The sequence below is a fragment of the Panthera leo genome, chromosome B4, assembly GCF_018350215.1.
Source record: "Panthera leo isolate Ple1 chromosome B4, P.leo_Ple1_pat1.1, whole genome shotgun sequence".
NCBI classification, from domain to species: domain Eukaryota; kingdom Metazoa; phylum Chordata; class Mammalia; order Carnivora; family Felidae; genus Panthera; species Panthera leo.
Window position 1 is genome coordinate 44974713 of NC_056685.1, and position 15151 is coordinate 44989863.

At 43.4% G+C, this 15151-nt stretch overlaps 1 protein-coding gene across 1 annotated transcript; it reads left to right on the forward strand.

Moving 5' to 3' along the window:
- The first annotated feature begins 13725 nt into the window (after nucleotides 1–13725).
- On the forward strand, nucleotides 13726–14822 carry SMIM10L1 (small integral membrane protein 10 like 1). Its single transcript, XM_042945812.1, has one exon. The coding sequence runs from the start codon at nucleotides 13862–13864 to the stop codon at nucleotides 14096–14098; it is 237 nt and encodes a 78-aa protein (XP_042801746.1). The 5' UTR covers nucleotides 13726–13861; the 3' UTR covers nucleotides 14099–14822.
- The last annotated feature ends 329 nt before the right edge of the window (nucleotides 14823–15151 follow it).

Genomic DNA, 15151 nt, shown 5'->3' on the forward strand with positions numbered 1-15151 from the left:
GGCAAGAAAGTTATTTGCAGAAGAAAAGGATTGTTCTAGAGGAGGCTGCTTTCTTGGGGGGGGAAAGCAAGGTGTCTTATCATGCAGATTATCTCATCTTTCTTTGAGGGATGGAGTGGACCCAGGAGGCAGACCCACTGGTGCTGATGGAAAAACTACTGACTGACAGGTTAAGACTCCATTTCTGGGGGAGGTTGAAACTGCAATCAGGTTGGGTATTAAGCCGAATTTTGAGCACTTGGTCAAAGTGACACCATTTTAAGTGACACCACCATCTGGTTTTCTTTTTAACAGTTCCCCCCTTTTGAGCAGACTCTCCATTTAACTGAGAGATAGGATCAAATTGTAAGGCATTGGCTCCACTCTCGGCTACTGCCCGGCAGTTGATGCTTTTTGTTGCTTCTTTGTGTGGTACCTGTAGGTCATGATGGTTTTTACTCAGCTTCTGTGTTATTCATGGGTCACAGTTTCTGATTCGCATTCTTTGAGCTTGTTATTTTCCTCATTCCTTAGATGTTTCAGTTTTAGGGAGATCATTTGCTTGGTGGTTAATGGCTGAGAACATACATTTAAAACTTCTGAGGGAACACAACACTGCGGGTAGATTATTATGTTTACTATAAGCAGGGCAAGTCCCAGTGTTGCAAGTGTACTTCAAAGCCATGGTCTCCAAGACCTAAACTGGTTACAGATCAAAAAAGTTAAGGAATGACCCTGTGGAAGGAGTCAAACTTTTTTTTCTTAACATTTATTTATTTTTTGAGAGCATGAGTGGGGGAGGGGCAGAGAGAATGGGAGTCACAGAATCTAAAGCAGGCTCCAGGCTCTGAGCCGTCAGCACAGAGCCTGACATGGGGCTCAAACTCAGAACTGTGGCATCATGACCTGAGCTGAAGTCAAACACTTAGCCGACTAAGCCACCCAGGTGCCCCAAGGAGTCAACCTTTTAAGCCAAGCACCTTGCTCAGTGATCTTAAGTACCTGAGTTTCACCTTTCCCAAAAGTGTTAATCCAGATGCACACAGACGCCTCCTTGCTCAGCTAAAAGATAGTCAAAGGCTATCCTGTTATCAGGAACAACTTTGTCCCGAGAGTTGAAGGATTTTTGTTGGGCCGCTACTATCTTTAGCAAAGGAATCTGCCTTGTCTTCGAGAGTCAGGGAGAGGCTTCTGATCATATGTTCATTTACCCTTACCCCTAACCATGGAAGCATGGTCCTACTAAAAGGAGCAAGTCTTGAGTCATGAACGCTTCCAGCTGTGTCTTCTTTTTCAACTTGACAGAGTAAATTCAGGGGAGTCAACCAATGAGATGTCTTAGTTTCCTTGTGAAAAGTTAGGGGCGCCATGAGATAACCTAAGAGGCATTGCCCAGCTATGTACCAGCTACCCAGGCATTCACGGGCCCAAGATAACCACCACAGAAAAAAACCAAACCCTGCTGGAGTGCAAACCATTCCCATTAGGGTGGCGCTGTTCACGAATTCACTCACAGGGATTGTTGCATTTATTCATTCAAGCCAACAGCTATTAAGTTTTCAGCACATACAGCAAGAAAATCTCCTAGCCTAAAAGAATGAGTTGTTCTAAATATCCTGCAAAGATGGGTGCTGTTGGTGAAGGTCTCAGAGAGTTGGGGGGGGGGCAGATGTGATTTAGATAATCATGGGAATGTGGGGGTGCACAGGTACCGAGATTCACATAAGCAGCTGCATCTAATTGGGTACGTACAGTTATAATTGAAGAAAGGTAAAGACAAGGCACAGGCTGTTCTGGCTGTAAAAGTTGAACTCAGAGACTTCGGGGGCGGGGGTTGATTGTAGTTTGCAGTGACACCAGGAAAAGAAGAAAAAATATTCACAGGGAGGACCAAGATGTCTCTAGCATCATGGACAGATTGAAATCTTTGATGACAACTCCAGCAATCTGAAAGATTACCCTCCACACACACCCCCGCCCTTAGTGAGAGCCTGGGAGATATGGATGAGGGCGTTATCTTTCCAAGCCAATGCCAGAGTGAAGGCAAGAAAAAGCATAAGAAAAGAGTTCATGTTTAGTGAAACTATGAAGTCTTGATCTGGTGTCCTGGGTGGAAATGGTCCACCTTGATATTAACTATTTCTCTTCTGCGCCAATTTGTTTCAGAGGGCTCCGACGTTTCCCTGGACCAGATGTCGGGTGGAGCCTTGTTCCGCTGTGAGATGTGAATCCAATACCTTTTAACTGGGCAGCAGTGTTTTTGGTCAGGAGCACGTGGTAAGGTTCATTCCAGTGGGGTCTGAGGACCGTTTTTCTCCGTTGACATTACCAGAGTACCTCCTCCCCAGGTTCCAGTCTGACCACCAGGATCCTCTGAATTGGAATCTGGGAAGGCTTCTTTAACCTATTTATTGATGATAGGCTTCAGCATAAGACATTAAAGACTTACAGTAGCTGGTTATCCAAGCAGATAATAAGAGATCAACAAAAGGATGGATACCCATGATGATCTCTGGCGGAGTGAGTTTGTCTTCCGAAGGGGGGCACTGTGAACAATCAGGGAGACCGGAGGCAACACCTTAGGCCACAGGAGATTTTAAGTTTGAGGACCCCATTCGTTCTCTCAGCCTTGCTCGTTGATTGAGGGTGATAAGGACATAACAGGCAACAGCCATACAAGAGGTATATATATTGCCATGGTTTTGCATGAGCATTCCCAAAGCTTGATTATCCTTTCATGTATAAATAAAAATGGAAGGCTGTAAGTAGCCCTAAGGTAGGCGGTAACTGCAGGGTTGTTTTAGCCTCATAAAAGCCTGTTCATATTTTTCTTCCCAAGGAAAGGGCTCAGCGACTGAAATTTTAGTAAGTTCATAGGGTGGGGGAGCCAGTAGAAACCAATGAGAAATCTACAGAATGCAATAGCCAGCCAAGCCTAAAATCCATGAAGCTATCCCTTAAATGAAGGAGGGCCAAGGAAATTCTTTCACTATCTTAATCCTTCTTGGAGACAGCTGAATTTCTACAGCACTTGCATTATGACATAGGTAAAGAACAGTATCTAGAGAAAAACTTTCTTTAGATGCCTTATGTCCCTTTTCAGCTGTTATAGCAAATAAATGGAATCTTTGAAGGATGGCTCTTTGGTAATTGAGCACAGCAAGAGATTGTCCACATATTGTAAAAGGGTTGATTTTCCAGAATACTGGAGGGTATTTAAATCCTGGTGAGGTCCTTGGGAGAAATAAGGGGCCTCTGTGAACCCCTGAGGCATGATGGTCCAGGTATCTTGATTGTTCCAAGTAAAGGCAAACAGATATTGGCTGTTGGGGTCTCCAGGGATGCTGATAAAAAGCTGAACCAAGATCTACAATAGAGAACCATTTGAGTCTGGTGGAACTTGTAACAGAAGGCCATGGGGGGTTTGAATAGCTAGGAAACTGGGAATAACCACCTTGTCAATAGCAGTCAAGTCCTGGACAAATCACCATCCCTGTCCATTAGGTTTTTGGACAGGCAAGATTGGCAAGTTACAGGGGCTGGTGTAGGGAATGATTAGCAGCCCCCCCTCCCCCAGGCAATTAGGCCTTTTATCATTGCTGTGAGGCTTTATATGGCCTCAGGGTTTAATGGATATTGAGGCAATTTAGGAAGAATTTTAGTCACATCTATCTGAAGTTTTATAGTCTGCACTTTTTATTCTCGCAGTGTCAGAAACAGACCACAGTTTTTTTGGTTTTGTTTTTGGCACCTCAGCTGTATAGGGGAGCTTTGTTAGGATTTGTCCTCTTCTAGATCAAGAACAGATTATAAAGAGCATAAAGGATCAGATTCAGGTTGATCAGGAAATTCTAAGGTAAAGTCTCCATTAGAAGCGAAGTGTATTGCCCTTTTACTTATTTTTTTAAGTAAAAAATTTTTTTTTTAATTTTTTTTTTATTTTAGGAGAGAGAGAGCATGCACACACACATGGGGAAGGGGCAGAGAGAGAATCCCAAGCCCCACACAGGACTCACTCTCAGCAACCATGAGATCATGACCTGAGCCGAAATCAAGTCAGATGCCCAGCTGACTGAACCACCCAGGCACCCCATATTAGCCCTTTTAATTTAGAAAGGAGATATCTACCTAATAAATTAACTGGAGCTGGATCACATAACAAAAAGGAATGGTTTCCAGTAACAGATCCCAGAGTCATTTGCACTGGTTGAGATAGAAACCCTCTGTGAACTTTATTAGATACGCTCGCTAAGGAAACCTTTTTACTCAAGAGGAATTTGTTGTCCTATGAGAGTGGGGTTTAAGGAGAAAGCGGAGCTCCAGTAGCTACTAAAATCTGGCAAGGTTTTCCATCAATGTTAATTGCAGTTTCCCCTGACTGCTTAGGGGAATTACTGGTAACAGTCCTATCAGCCCTGGGAGGGGCCCATAAAGGAGCCCACCCTTGGAGGCATTCAGGGAAGGGAAGACTTTGCATAGGACCTTTGAGGACAATTTTATTTCCAGTGCCCAACTGATTACAAACCTTTAGGCCATTGTTTTGATGGCGGAGCCCTAGAATGTGCAGGGCCCAGGTGTCATTTTAGCTCCCTGGCCTCGGAGCTGTTGTAGCTGTAAAGCCAACTTGGCAGGTTTTTGTTTCCAGTCTTACTTGAAGTTCCTTTCAAAATGCCCAGCGCTAGTCCTAAGTTCAGTTGGGTTGGTGGCCTGCTATCCTGCTCTCTGCCCTTTTATTAGCCCACTGATCTCTGGAGGCAATCCATTTACTAATAGAGCAGCTAGAGCAAGTTGGGTGACCTCATCTAGTGTATGGAGTCCAGAATGCTGAAGGAAGAGTGCCTCCAAAAAAGCCTTTAAAGTCTGCCACAGGTTCATCTTTCTTTGTTTGCATGTTTGAAACACAGACGGATCAGTGTGGGTAGGGAAAACTCCAGGAAAGGCTTTTAAAAGATTAGCTGCTAGTCTGGGAGCTTTCTCTGGTTTGTAAGAGCACCACGCTAGAGACACGGTATCTCAAATATCACCTTCAGAATTATGCCCTTCTTCCCGCATCCATTCTGGGGCTTCACCAGGTCCTACCAACAGTTGTACAAGCTGATAAAGACCTGGCAGCCTGGGGTCACAGGCTCTGATAAGGATTTAAAACTCTTAAAAAACTCAGGATCCTCCTCTTTATCTACGACCCTTAGTTGTCTTTGACCAAGAAGTGAGAGAGATCTGAGGAGGATGCCCTGCAACCTCGGGTGGTTTTATTTTTAAAGGTAACTGCTCAATTGTCTCTTCAGAGTGAAAAGGCAGTTCAGATAGAGAATTAGTAGACCACGAGAACCCAGGAAAAGAAGGGTAGAGGGGAGCAGTAGAAGTCATGTCAGTCCTGTCCTCTTATCTTAGGTACCTTTTGTGTTTTTTTCATTAGCTTTCTGTAATGAGCCTTTCAATAAGGCTATTTCAGAATCTTGAAGCCCTTTGGAAGCTTCTGCACACCAATTGATTAGGCATCCCTTTCTGTTTGCTTAATTTGGGAACCCTTACTTTCTTAAATGAACAATCTTGTCTAATTGGAATGCTTCCTGTAATGGCCATTGCGATTCTAGGTTATTTTTAGTAAAATTTTTCCATCTTGCTACCTACCTGCAACTTCTGGGGACTATAATTCTTAGATGTAAAATAAGCTGGTGTGCTGAAAGGTGGCATGCTTGACTCTTCAGGATTTAAAGATCTCATTAGCCAAGATGTTGGGTTTCTGGGAGACAAACTAATGCCTAAAAGGGATACGCCATGGCGTTGGGGATTGTGCGTGTTTTACAGTGTACCTCATTGCACAGATGTCTTCCTGAGGTTGGCAGGGTACCTCGAGTCAATCTAACCTGTTCAGTGACTAACTTACCCTATCTTGAAAGTCTTCTTGATGTGGCAAGCACTCTAACAACCTTTAAATGCCCGACCTGTGTCCACCAGTTTTTGTAGTTCTTTTGGCCTCCAAGATCCCCGCTAGCAATAGCCCTTATCTACACAAAACAAGACAGATGAACAAACAAGAAGGCCTGTACAGACTACCACCAATTCCCTGGGAAATTTGCTGAGGTTTTGTACTCTGGGACTTGTAATCTGAAAGGCTAAGGGCTTGGTTCTGGGCAGGCCTTTCTGCCAGCTCAGTTGGGCTCTGGGCATGACTGTCTGCCAGTGTAAACTGACCTGTCCTAGTTAGATTGGTGGCTCAAAAGCAACAACAACAACAACAACAACAAAGCCTCTCAGATCAAGAGGGGCTTACCCAAAGCCCTCAGAAATGGCGAGAAAGAGGAACCCAGTACTTCGAATTGCTGGTGAGGAAGTTATCATAAAGCACATCTTAAATAGGATTACAGATCATTATAATTCTTAAAACTTTATTTATTCAACCAACGCGGCAATAAAAGACCCTAAAGGCGAATGTATACCATTATATAGTTGTTATTGAAACTTAGCTCTTTCAACATTGAGAAGTTTTAACTAGGTGATTAAAGACCTGATAAAGATGAAACCTAAAGCTTTGTTTTTTTGGCAAAGAGAAAAAACCCTTTGTTTACATTGTCTTATCAAGAGCAGAACAGTCCAAGAAAACTTTGTCTTTTTGAACAGAGAGAAAAGCAGAATTTTAACCTTACACCAGTGTACTTTTAAAATTTCATTCATCTCAACCTTAGTAGAATAAAGTCATAATTTAAAAGACATGCCTATCTTAACAATATTTGATCTGTATCCCCTTAAAAGTTTACCATTGTAAATTTTTCCCGTGGAACCAGTGAGGAAATTTACAGTTAAAGGGGGTGTTTTTTGCCTTCTGACAACTTGGGGAGTAGTGCTAAGGCACTGAAGAGTCAGATAAGCAGGCCGCACCCCGGGGGTGCAGAAACGGGAAGGGGGGTGGGGGGAGAGGGCGGAAGAGGTGAGGAACCGCCTAGGGGCTTGAGGGCTGGCAGTCCAGTCGGAGGCACCGAGGGCAGAGAAAAGAGTTCACATGATCCTAAAGTCTGTCAACTCAGATAGATGAGCAGATATCAATTTTTGTTTTGTTTTATATTATGCTTTGTTTTGTTTTGCTTTTTGTTTTTGTCTTCCACTAGTGGAATTAAGCAGTCTAAGTCAGGCCAGAGAAGACAGGGAAGTTCCCCAAAACAAAAGGAGTTTCAGCAGCTGCTTGGGAATATTCCTTAAAATCTCCACCCCAAGGTAGGCTAGCCAGAAACAATTGGCTCTAATCATCATAGTTATTAATCCAGGAAATGAATGAGAGAGAAGCCTTCACATATAGTTAGAGTAACCAGAGTGTATAGGAAGAAACAGTGAGAGAGAGTTAGAGTTCCCTACATTAGGGATGCCCTCTGTAAAATCCACCGCACTATTTCAGTGCGTTGCTTTGCTGACAATGACCGGAAGCCGGGCTCGCTGCCTTGGTCGGGAATGTCGTGTCAGACAGTTGTTTCAAAGACAATGGAATAGCAGCCGCAGAGTCCTGCGTAGCACTAGTCACACAAGCATCATGAAACTCTTGGGCACAGACAGCATACTGGGCTGGGGTCCGAATGATGTTCTTAAGAGAGCCCCAGTCCCAGGCACACATGGAATGAGTGCCATGAATAGTTTCTAAAATACCGATTGTAAAAGGGCTGTGATGGACCTACTGCCGAACTGATTTTTGCAATTCTTTTACTATTGGAAAGAACAGACCTTCACGGTCACATTGCCCATTTTGCCTGTCAATGGGAAACATCTGGAATTTACTGGCCTTATGCGCTTTTTAAATGTACTTTTGCATGGGGGTGAGGACTTTATCAGAGCAGGTCAGTGAGGTTTTCAGAGGCTCCTTATCGTCCCACCCTTTTGGGGAGGGGGGAGTAGCTTCTGGCTGTAAAGGAGCCAGAGGCACAATCTGAGTATAGGGGGAGCAAGGCTTTTCCTCCTTCTTATTTACTTTTTAAAAAAAATTTTTTTTAAGTTTTATTTATTTTTGAGAGAGAGAGCATGAGTTGGGGAGAGGCAGAGAGAGAGGGAGACACAGAATCTGAAGAAGGCTCCAGGCTCCGAGCCGTCAGCATAGGGCCTGAAGCAGGGCTCGAACTCCCAAACCATGAGATCATGACCTGAGCTGAAGTCAGACGCTTAACCCACTGAGCCACCCAGGTGTCCCTTCCTCCTTTTTATAAAATTTTTTTTTAAACGTTTTATTTATTTTTGAGACAGAGAGAGACAGAGCATGAACGGTGGGAGGGGCAGAGAGGGAGACACAGAATCGGAAGCAGGCTCCAGGCTCTGAGCCATTAGCCCAGAGCCCGACGCGGGGCTCGAACTCACGGATCGCGAGATCATGACCTGAGCCGAAGTCAGATGCTTAACCGACTGAGCCACCCAGGCGCCCCCCTTCCTCCTTTTTAGATGCACTGCCGGGCTCAAAGGGGGGGAAGGGTAGCTCGGACAAAGGACCAGGTGAGGATTACTTTAGGGGGTACTTTTAGCCCCTTTAGAAGGCCTGGCCTTCATTGTTTTTTCTATTCGTTCCAACGCTTCAAGATAGTAAGTTCCTTGTTCCGGGAACCGAGGGCAATTTTTGTTGGACGGCCAATAATCTACAGAGAGCCTTAGTAATTTAGAATAGTCCCCGCTGTCTCCCCTAGGGACTGAAGAATTCAAATATAGCGCTTTTGCAGGGAGTCGGGGGAGGGAGGGAGTTTCCCATGGGAGCTCTCTCAAAAAGTTCCGCAGCAGCGAATCCTAATAGAGTTTCGCTTTATCCCTTACCTGGTCGGGTAGAGACTGTACCCGGTGCATTTTTCTTCTTAGAGCTCCTTTACCATTCCGCGGTGTCCTGCAGTCCTTGTGTCGCACCACCTGGCCACGTCGGCTCCTTGTCCACATCGGCCCCTAGTCCCCCTTTCCTTCTGTCACGCCAGGGCCACCATCCGCCATAGACTCTAAGTCTAAAGTTCTCTCTCGTCTTTTCCCGGACACTAGCCATCTCTTGCTTCAATCCTGCGTCCGCTCTTTTGTTAGACAAGAGAGAACTTTAGACTTAGAGTCTATGGCAGTTAACATCATTGACAGGGAGTCTACCTGCATGTAAAGAATACTGGGGTCACAGGAGGGTGCAGGTGTGTCATTTTATTGTTGCTACAGAGATTGAAAATTGGCTGTTAATTTTCAAGACTTATCTTTGGGCTTGGCCACAGCTATCATGTTCATCTAAATCTAACCATACAGAAAGCTGCTCTAGTCCTGGAATTTTCAGTTGTATAAAAGTCTGTTTGTGTTACTTTTCTCTAACTTACAACTTAAATATCTTTGACTACTATGAGAATATCCACACCCTGCAGTTCCATTTAAACATCGATGGTTATGTTATGAAATAGACTTTAGGTACCTTTAGCCCAGTTTGGTTCCTAATAAAGATTTACTTTTACATAAATTTAGAGCCAGTGCAGTGTAGTGAAAAGCACAAAGATTTTGGAACTAAGATAGTTCTGGACTTATATACTAGCCTAAATAGAAGATAAGCCTGAATCTCAATCTTGGCTCTGGCAGGTACAAATTCTGAGTTCTTATTGCTAAGATGACTACACAAAGCAGTAATAGAATATGGAGACATTTCTGGCATTAATTATTGAACTTCAAGATGTACCTGAATGTGGCTCAGAAGAATGGCATGTATTAGGTCTTTGCATCAAGATGCAAAGAAATATATGAAATTAGGACATTAAAAGAAAGTATATGGAAGGTGAGAAAGGGAGAGCCAGGCAAGATGACTATGGACTTGGAATGGAGGTTTGATGATGGAACATACCTTTGGATTATATTACCTATTCAATGACCAGAAAATGAGTTGAATTTAAATGATAGGTGCTTTCATAAAAAAATGAAACATATGTATACCATGTGCTATAACAGGGTCTTCAAAAGGCAAAATTCAGAGAAGTGATGCTGGGGGTGGGGGGAATCTGAACAAGAAAACTACTGCCTGCCAATATTTTCAATAAAGAGGAAGCAAGGTGACCAGTAAGACCCCAATGAAAATATGAATGCATCCCAAGAAGGAACAGAATGGAGTTATTAATAAGCAGAAAGTTGTCAGAAGCTTACACATAGGACAGATGTGGGGATTTACAGGAAACTTCCACACATACACACACAAAACAAAAACAAACAAACAAACAGAATTAGCAGAATTCCAGAAAAGGTGGCAGTGGTAATCATCTCTGTAAGTCCAAATGGAGCTAAGATCTTACTATAAGATGGAGAATTTCAGATAAGACTAGAAAACTGAGACTCGGGTATATGCAAGGCCATAAATGTCACTTAGAATTGCTTTAATGATGTATGGGATGCCGCGGTAGATTGCTTAAATTGGTCCCAATTCTTCAGCCTATCACATTCCTATCCTCTCTCACCATGAGAGGGATGATCTGTTCTATTCTTTCACTGTCCTCAGCCTTGTGATTTGCTTTGGCTAATTAGATGTTGGCATAAATTTTGCAAGCAGAATCTTATATTGCTGGACTTACATTACTGGGGCTTGCATACTGAGTCTTGTTCACTCTTGTATTTCTACCATCACCATGAGAAGGTTATGTCTAGACTAGTGAACTGGTCCAGGGAGAAGGATAAGAGATAGGAGGATCAAGTTCCCCTTACTAGCTTCCAGTTGGCCCCCAGGTAAGAACGAGAAATCTGAAAACAGTGGAGATATCTATGGCAACTCCAACATAGATCACTGGTCTCTAGAGACATATACGAAATAAACGTTTAGTGTTGTCTATCACTGAGTTTTGTGGTTGTTACACAATAAAAGCTGACTGGTACAAAAACTGGTATTAGAAGTGAGCTATAATGGCAACAATTCTTGAATATGTGGCTTTGATTTTGAGCCACATATGTGCTCAAGTTGCTGGCCGTATCACCCACTGCGTCCTTCCAGATCACTTCAACAATAAAACCCAATCTTCGGCTTCTCACGAGAAGCAGCCTATCTACACATCCAACACCCCAACGATTATGGCTGCTGCCAGAGAGATTGGCTCTGGATCTGGCAGGACTCAGCATTCACAAGTCCCTAGGGACCACACACAAAATAAAGAGGTAGCTCTAGATGTGCACACAAAGACTCCCCGTACCTATTTCCTCTGCTTACCACAAAGTAAGCAAAATCACCATTTCTCCATGATAGGGGTTCATCTCCATATCTAATGTCCTGACTTCTCAGCTGTGGCATGAAGGTCAGGCCTGCATCTGGGGACTGAAGGGGAAAGTAATTAGTAGTTCTCCAGGAGCCTGAACAGGTTCCCAAGCTTTAGGCACACTGACAGGTCTTCACATACCATCATCTACTGGGAGCCACTAAGAACCAAGACAGTGGCACAGACAATCACAAAGGTTTGAGTGGCAACCACGAGCTTGGGCCAGGCCAATTGCAAGTTCTCAAATAAACAACCTAACTTATACTGCAAGGAACTAGGGAAGAAACTAACAAGGAGCGTAAATGAAAAATAGAGACTTTATGGACAGTAGGGAAAAAGTCAGTGAAACTAAGACTGGTTTGTTCGTTTTTTAAGATAAACAAAATTGACAAATCTTTGGCCAGACTCAGAATAAGAGACAAGACCAAAGTTAATCAAATGATAAATGAAAGACGACATATTATACCTGTTAACTACAATAGTGAGAATTTACCAATAGAGTACTTTGCAGTCTTACTGGTGCTTAAATTTTTCCAAAGAATCATTAAACAGGCCATTAAAAAGTATTAGATTGGGAACATACTGTCAAAAAGAGGGGAATAAGAAAGATTAGGAAAGGTCAAGTTGGGAGTAAATGAAGTTATCAATTAGAGAAATGGTTTAGAACATGTGTTACTATTGATAGCTTACATGTGCCTATTTGGCAAGAAATGTGAACCGGTCATTTCAAGTCTAAAGGGCAAAGGACATAAAAACCACAACCATGTAAAATGTTGATCCTATTCACCTTCCAATGTCACTTTCACCTGATGGAAATCCTTCAGCAGCTCTAGAGCATTAATGTGTAGGAGTCAGAGCTTCATGACTACTCTTATTTGGCTAGTCCTTTCCCATTGGAACAGGACATCTACCTAACCATGTTAGGAGTAGGTGGGGGCTATTTTCCCCATGGGCTCAGGATTTTGATGGAGTTAACCAATGCCGGGTATAGGGGGCAGGGTAGCAGAGAAAGGGTAGAGTTGAATAAGTCCACATAGTTTTACACAGTTGGAAATGGAAGATCCAGAAACTTAATGACTTCAGTGACCCCTAATACCTCTATTATTTTTTCAAGTTTCAGGAAGAGTATATTGTACTTGTGTACTAAAATTACACATTTTCTCCTGGTTCTCAAGAGTTGTCATTTATCTTACACTACTCTTCAGAATATTTTAGGGGTGCCTGGGTGGCTCAGTCGGTTGAGTGTCCGATTTTGGCTCAGATCATGATCTCGCGGTTTGTGGGTTCAAGCCCTGTGTCAGGCTCTGTGCTGACAGCTCAGAGCCTGGAGTCTGCTTCGGATTCTGTCTCCCTCTCTCTCTCTCTGCCCCTCCCCTGCTCATGCTCTGTCTCTCAACAATAAATAAATGTTAAAAAAATTTTTTTAATGAATATTTTATATTTTTAAATATTCTGTATTCTATAAGTCCCCTTAAATGACTTGTAATCAGTTTCTCTAAGGGCTGTGCACATAATGTTGCTGGGGTGGTATTAGTACAGCATAAGTAGGCGAAATTCTTGCTGGGGAAACACAATTACATTTTACAAATTTCATGCCACAGAGTGTCCTCTGGGACACATAAATTGCACTTGGAATAGTCACCACAGCTATTTGCTGCAGGGTGAGATGCGGGATATTTGAAGAATTTTCTGAACGACTGTAATATGAATGTTTTGATCAGAAGTTACACATCTGAATAATCCTTATATACAGAAGTTGCCTATGATGAAAAATGCAGTGCTTACTAGTTAAAATGGGAGAAGTTAGAGAAGTTAACGAAGTGTGCATCATTTAAACACCAGAAGAATATGTGGCTATGGGAGATACGCTATGTTACACTAGGGTTATTCATAGTTTTTAGTGGTATTCCAACCTTTGGGGCCTAGCCGCACGTTACAGGTGCATCCCCAGGCAGAAAGGGTAGAATCTTCCATACCTAATCAGGACTTTTTCCACCTGGGTGGGAATATGATATGGTATATACGTATCAAAAAAGAAAAGTATATATGCGTATGTGTGTGCGTTTCGTTTTGTTTTGCTTAAATAAGTGTTTCTGTCACTTGCAACTGAAAGAGTCTAATACTTAAGACAACCCATAGCCCACGACTGTGATCCTTTACACTTATAGTATGTTATGAACACGGAGGCTTTGTGCCTGAACTGGAGTTCATCTGGCTCTAATATTAGGGTTAATTTTATGAAATCAAAGGGTGAGATTCCCGGCTAATAACCCAGATCACACAGCAGACAAACCTGAGTTTTAACCTAGAGTTTGACCCTTACAAACTGTGTTCTCTGGGGCAAATTACATGATTTTATTTACCTTTATTCATTTTAAAGAGAAAACCATATCTGTTTGGCTGTCCATATATAAGACATTATATATGGCATATATATAAATAACCCTTGCGCACCTACCGCCTGTTAAGCTTTAAGTGCTAAAAACCAGTAGGAGCATCAAACAGGAAGGGGCGGAGCTCCAACAGCGGCCGGGGCAGAGCGCCGTTGGGGAGGAAGCTGCGGCAGCGGGAGGTGCAGGTGTGAGTCCGGCGGTCCGTTAGCCGCCCGCACTGCGCCCCTCGCCTTCCCGGCCATTGGTCGGAGGTCGGCGAGAGCCGGGGTGACTCTCGGATCTATGCCCTGGGGGAGCGGCGACACCAGATTCATGGCCACCGCGGCGGCTCCGTCTTCCTTGGCCCTCAGCGCCTCCAGCACGGCCGGGGCCCCCAGCTCATATGGAGTCTTCTGCAAAGGGCTCTCCCGCACCCTGCTCGCCTTCTTCGAGCTGGCCTGGCAGTTGCGCATGAACTTCCCGTATTTCTACGTCGCGGGCTCGGTGATCCTCAACATCCGCTTGCAGGTACATATTTAGTGCCGTGATTACGCTGCCTACGTCCCGGCCAGGACATGGCGGACTCCCAGGAGGCCTGGCGGCGGTGAAGAAAATTTGTAAGCACGGAGCTCTGGAATCTCGCGAGAGGTCGTGAGCGCTCTGTGCGGTTGCGCTCTCGGTTCCTACCGGAGCTTCCTGGGCCGGGGAGGAAAGCGGGTCGAGGCTAGAGAAAGGAAATACGCGATTTTCCGGGGACAGCAAAGAACTTCAGTTAAGGCCTACGACAATATTTAAGATGCTTTGCAGCCTTAAAAAGAGGACGAACATGATGCCGGGTAAAGAAAAGGGCGGCTACTAAAGTTTTCAGAAAAAAATATTTTTCATGTACAAGCTCACGGTCCAAATTAAAACAAATTTCGGGAAGATGGGATTGGACTGGAACCAAGACATTGAATGAATAAGAAGGTGAAGATCTTAAAGAGATACGTGGAAGGCAAATATATTTCTTCAACAAGAGAAAACAATGACAGTCTGAAATTCTCAGTGAAAATAACCACAAGTGTACAGGAAAAACATCCTTCTAATACCAAACAACGAAAAATGCTGCTGGATTTTGAACAGGGTTGGAGTTTTAGAAAGTGGACCCTCTTGCAGTGTCCGTGTAGTTCAAGACCTTGGAACCAAAGAAAAGGAAGTCCAGTCATAGCACTAACCTTGGTTATTTTGTGAATAACACTTCAATAATCATAATAATTAATGTAAATGCTGTTTATGGTTTTTATCTTTTGAGAGAATACTTAATTATGGTTACAAAGTAGAATGCAAATGTTAACAGCTTTGATAATGGAAAAGTACAGTTTTCAAGTAGGGTTGTTGAAGGGGGAGGGGAAAGTGTATGGAATGGTAATGATATCCTTATAAAGTGGGAAGTTCAGAGATACAGTCTGTTGTTGATGTGGAAAAGAAGCATTTGATTATTTAAAGGGTACAGGGCACAAAGAGTATGCCATAAAGTTGCTAAAGTCGTAATATAACTATTTTTAAGAGGGAGGAGAGTAGGAGAGAACAGCTTGAATTCAGTAAGAAATGACT

Coding starts and splice junctions, on each gene's coding strand:
- SMIM10L1 (XM_042945812.1), top strand. CDS start 13,862: ATGCCCTGGGGGAGCGGCGACACCAGATTCATGGCCACCGCGGCGGCT.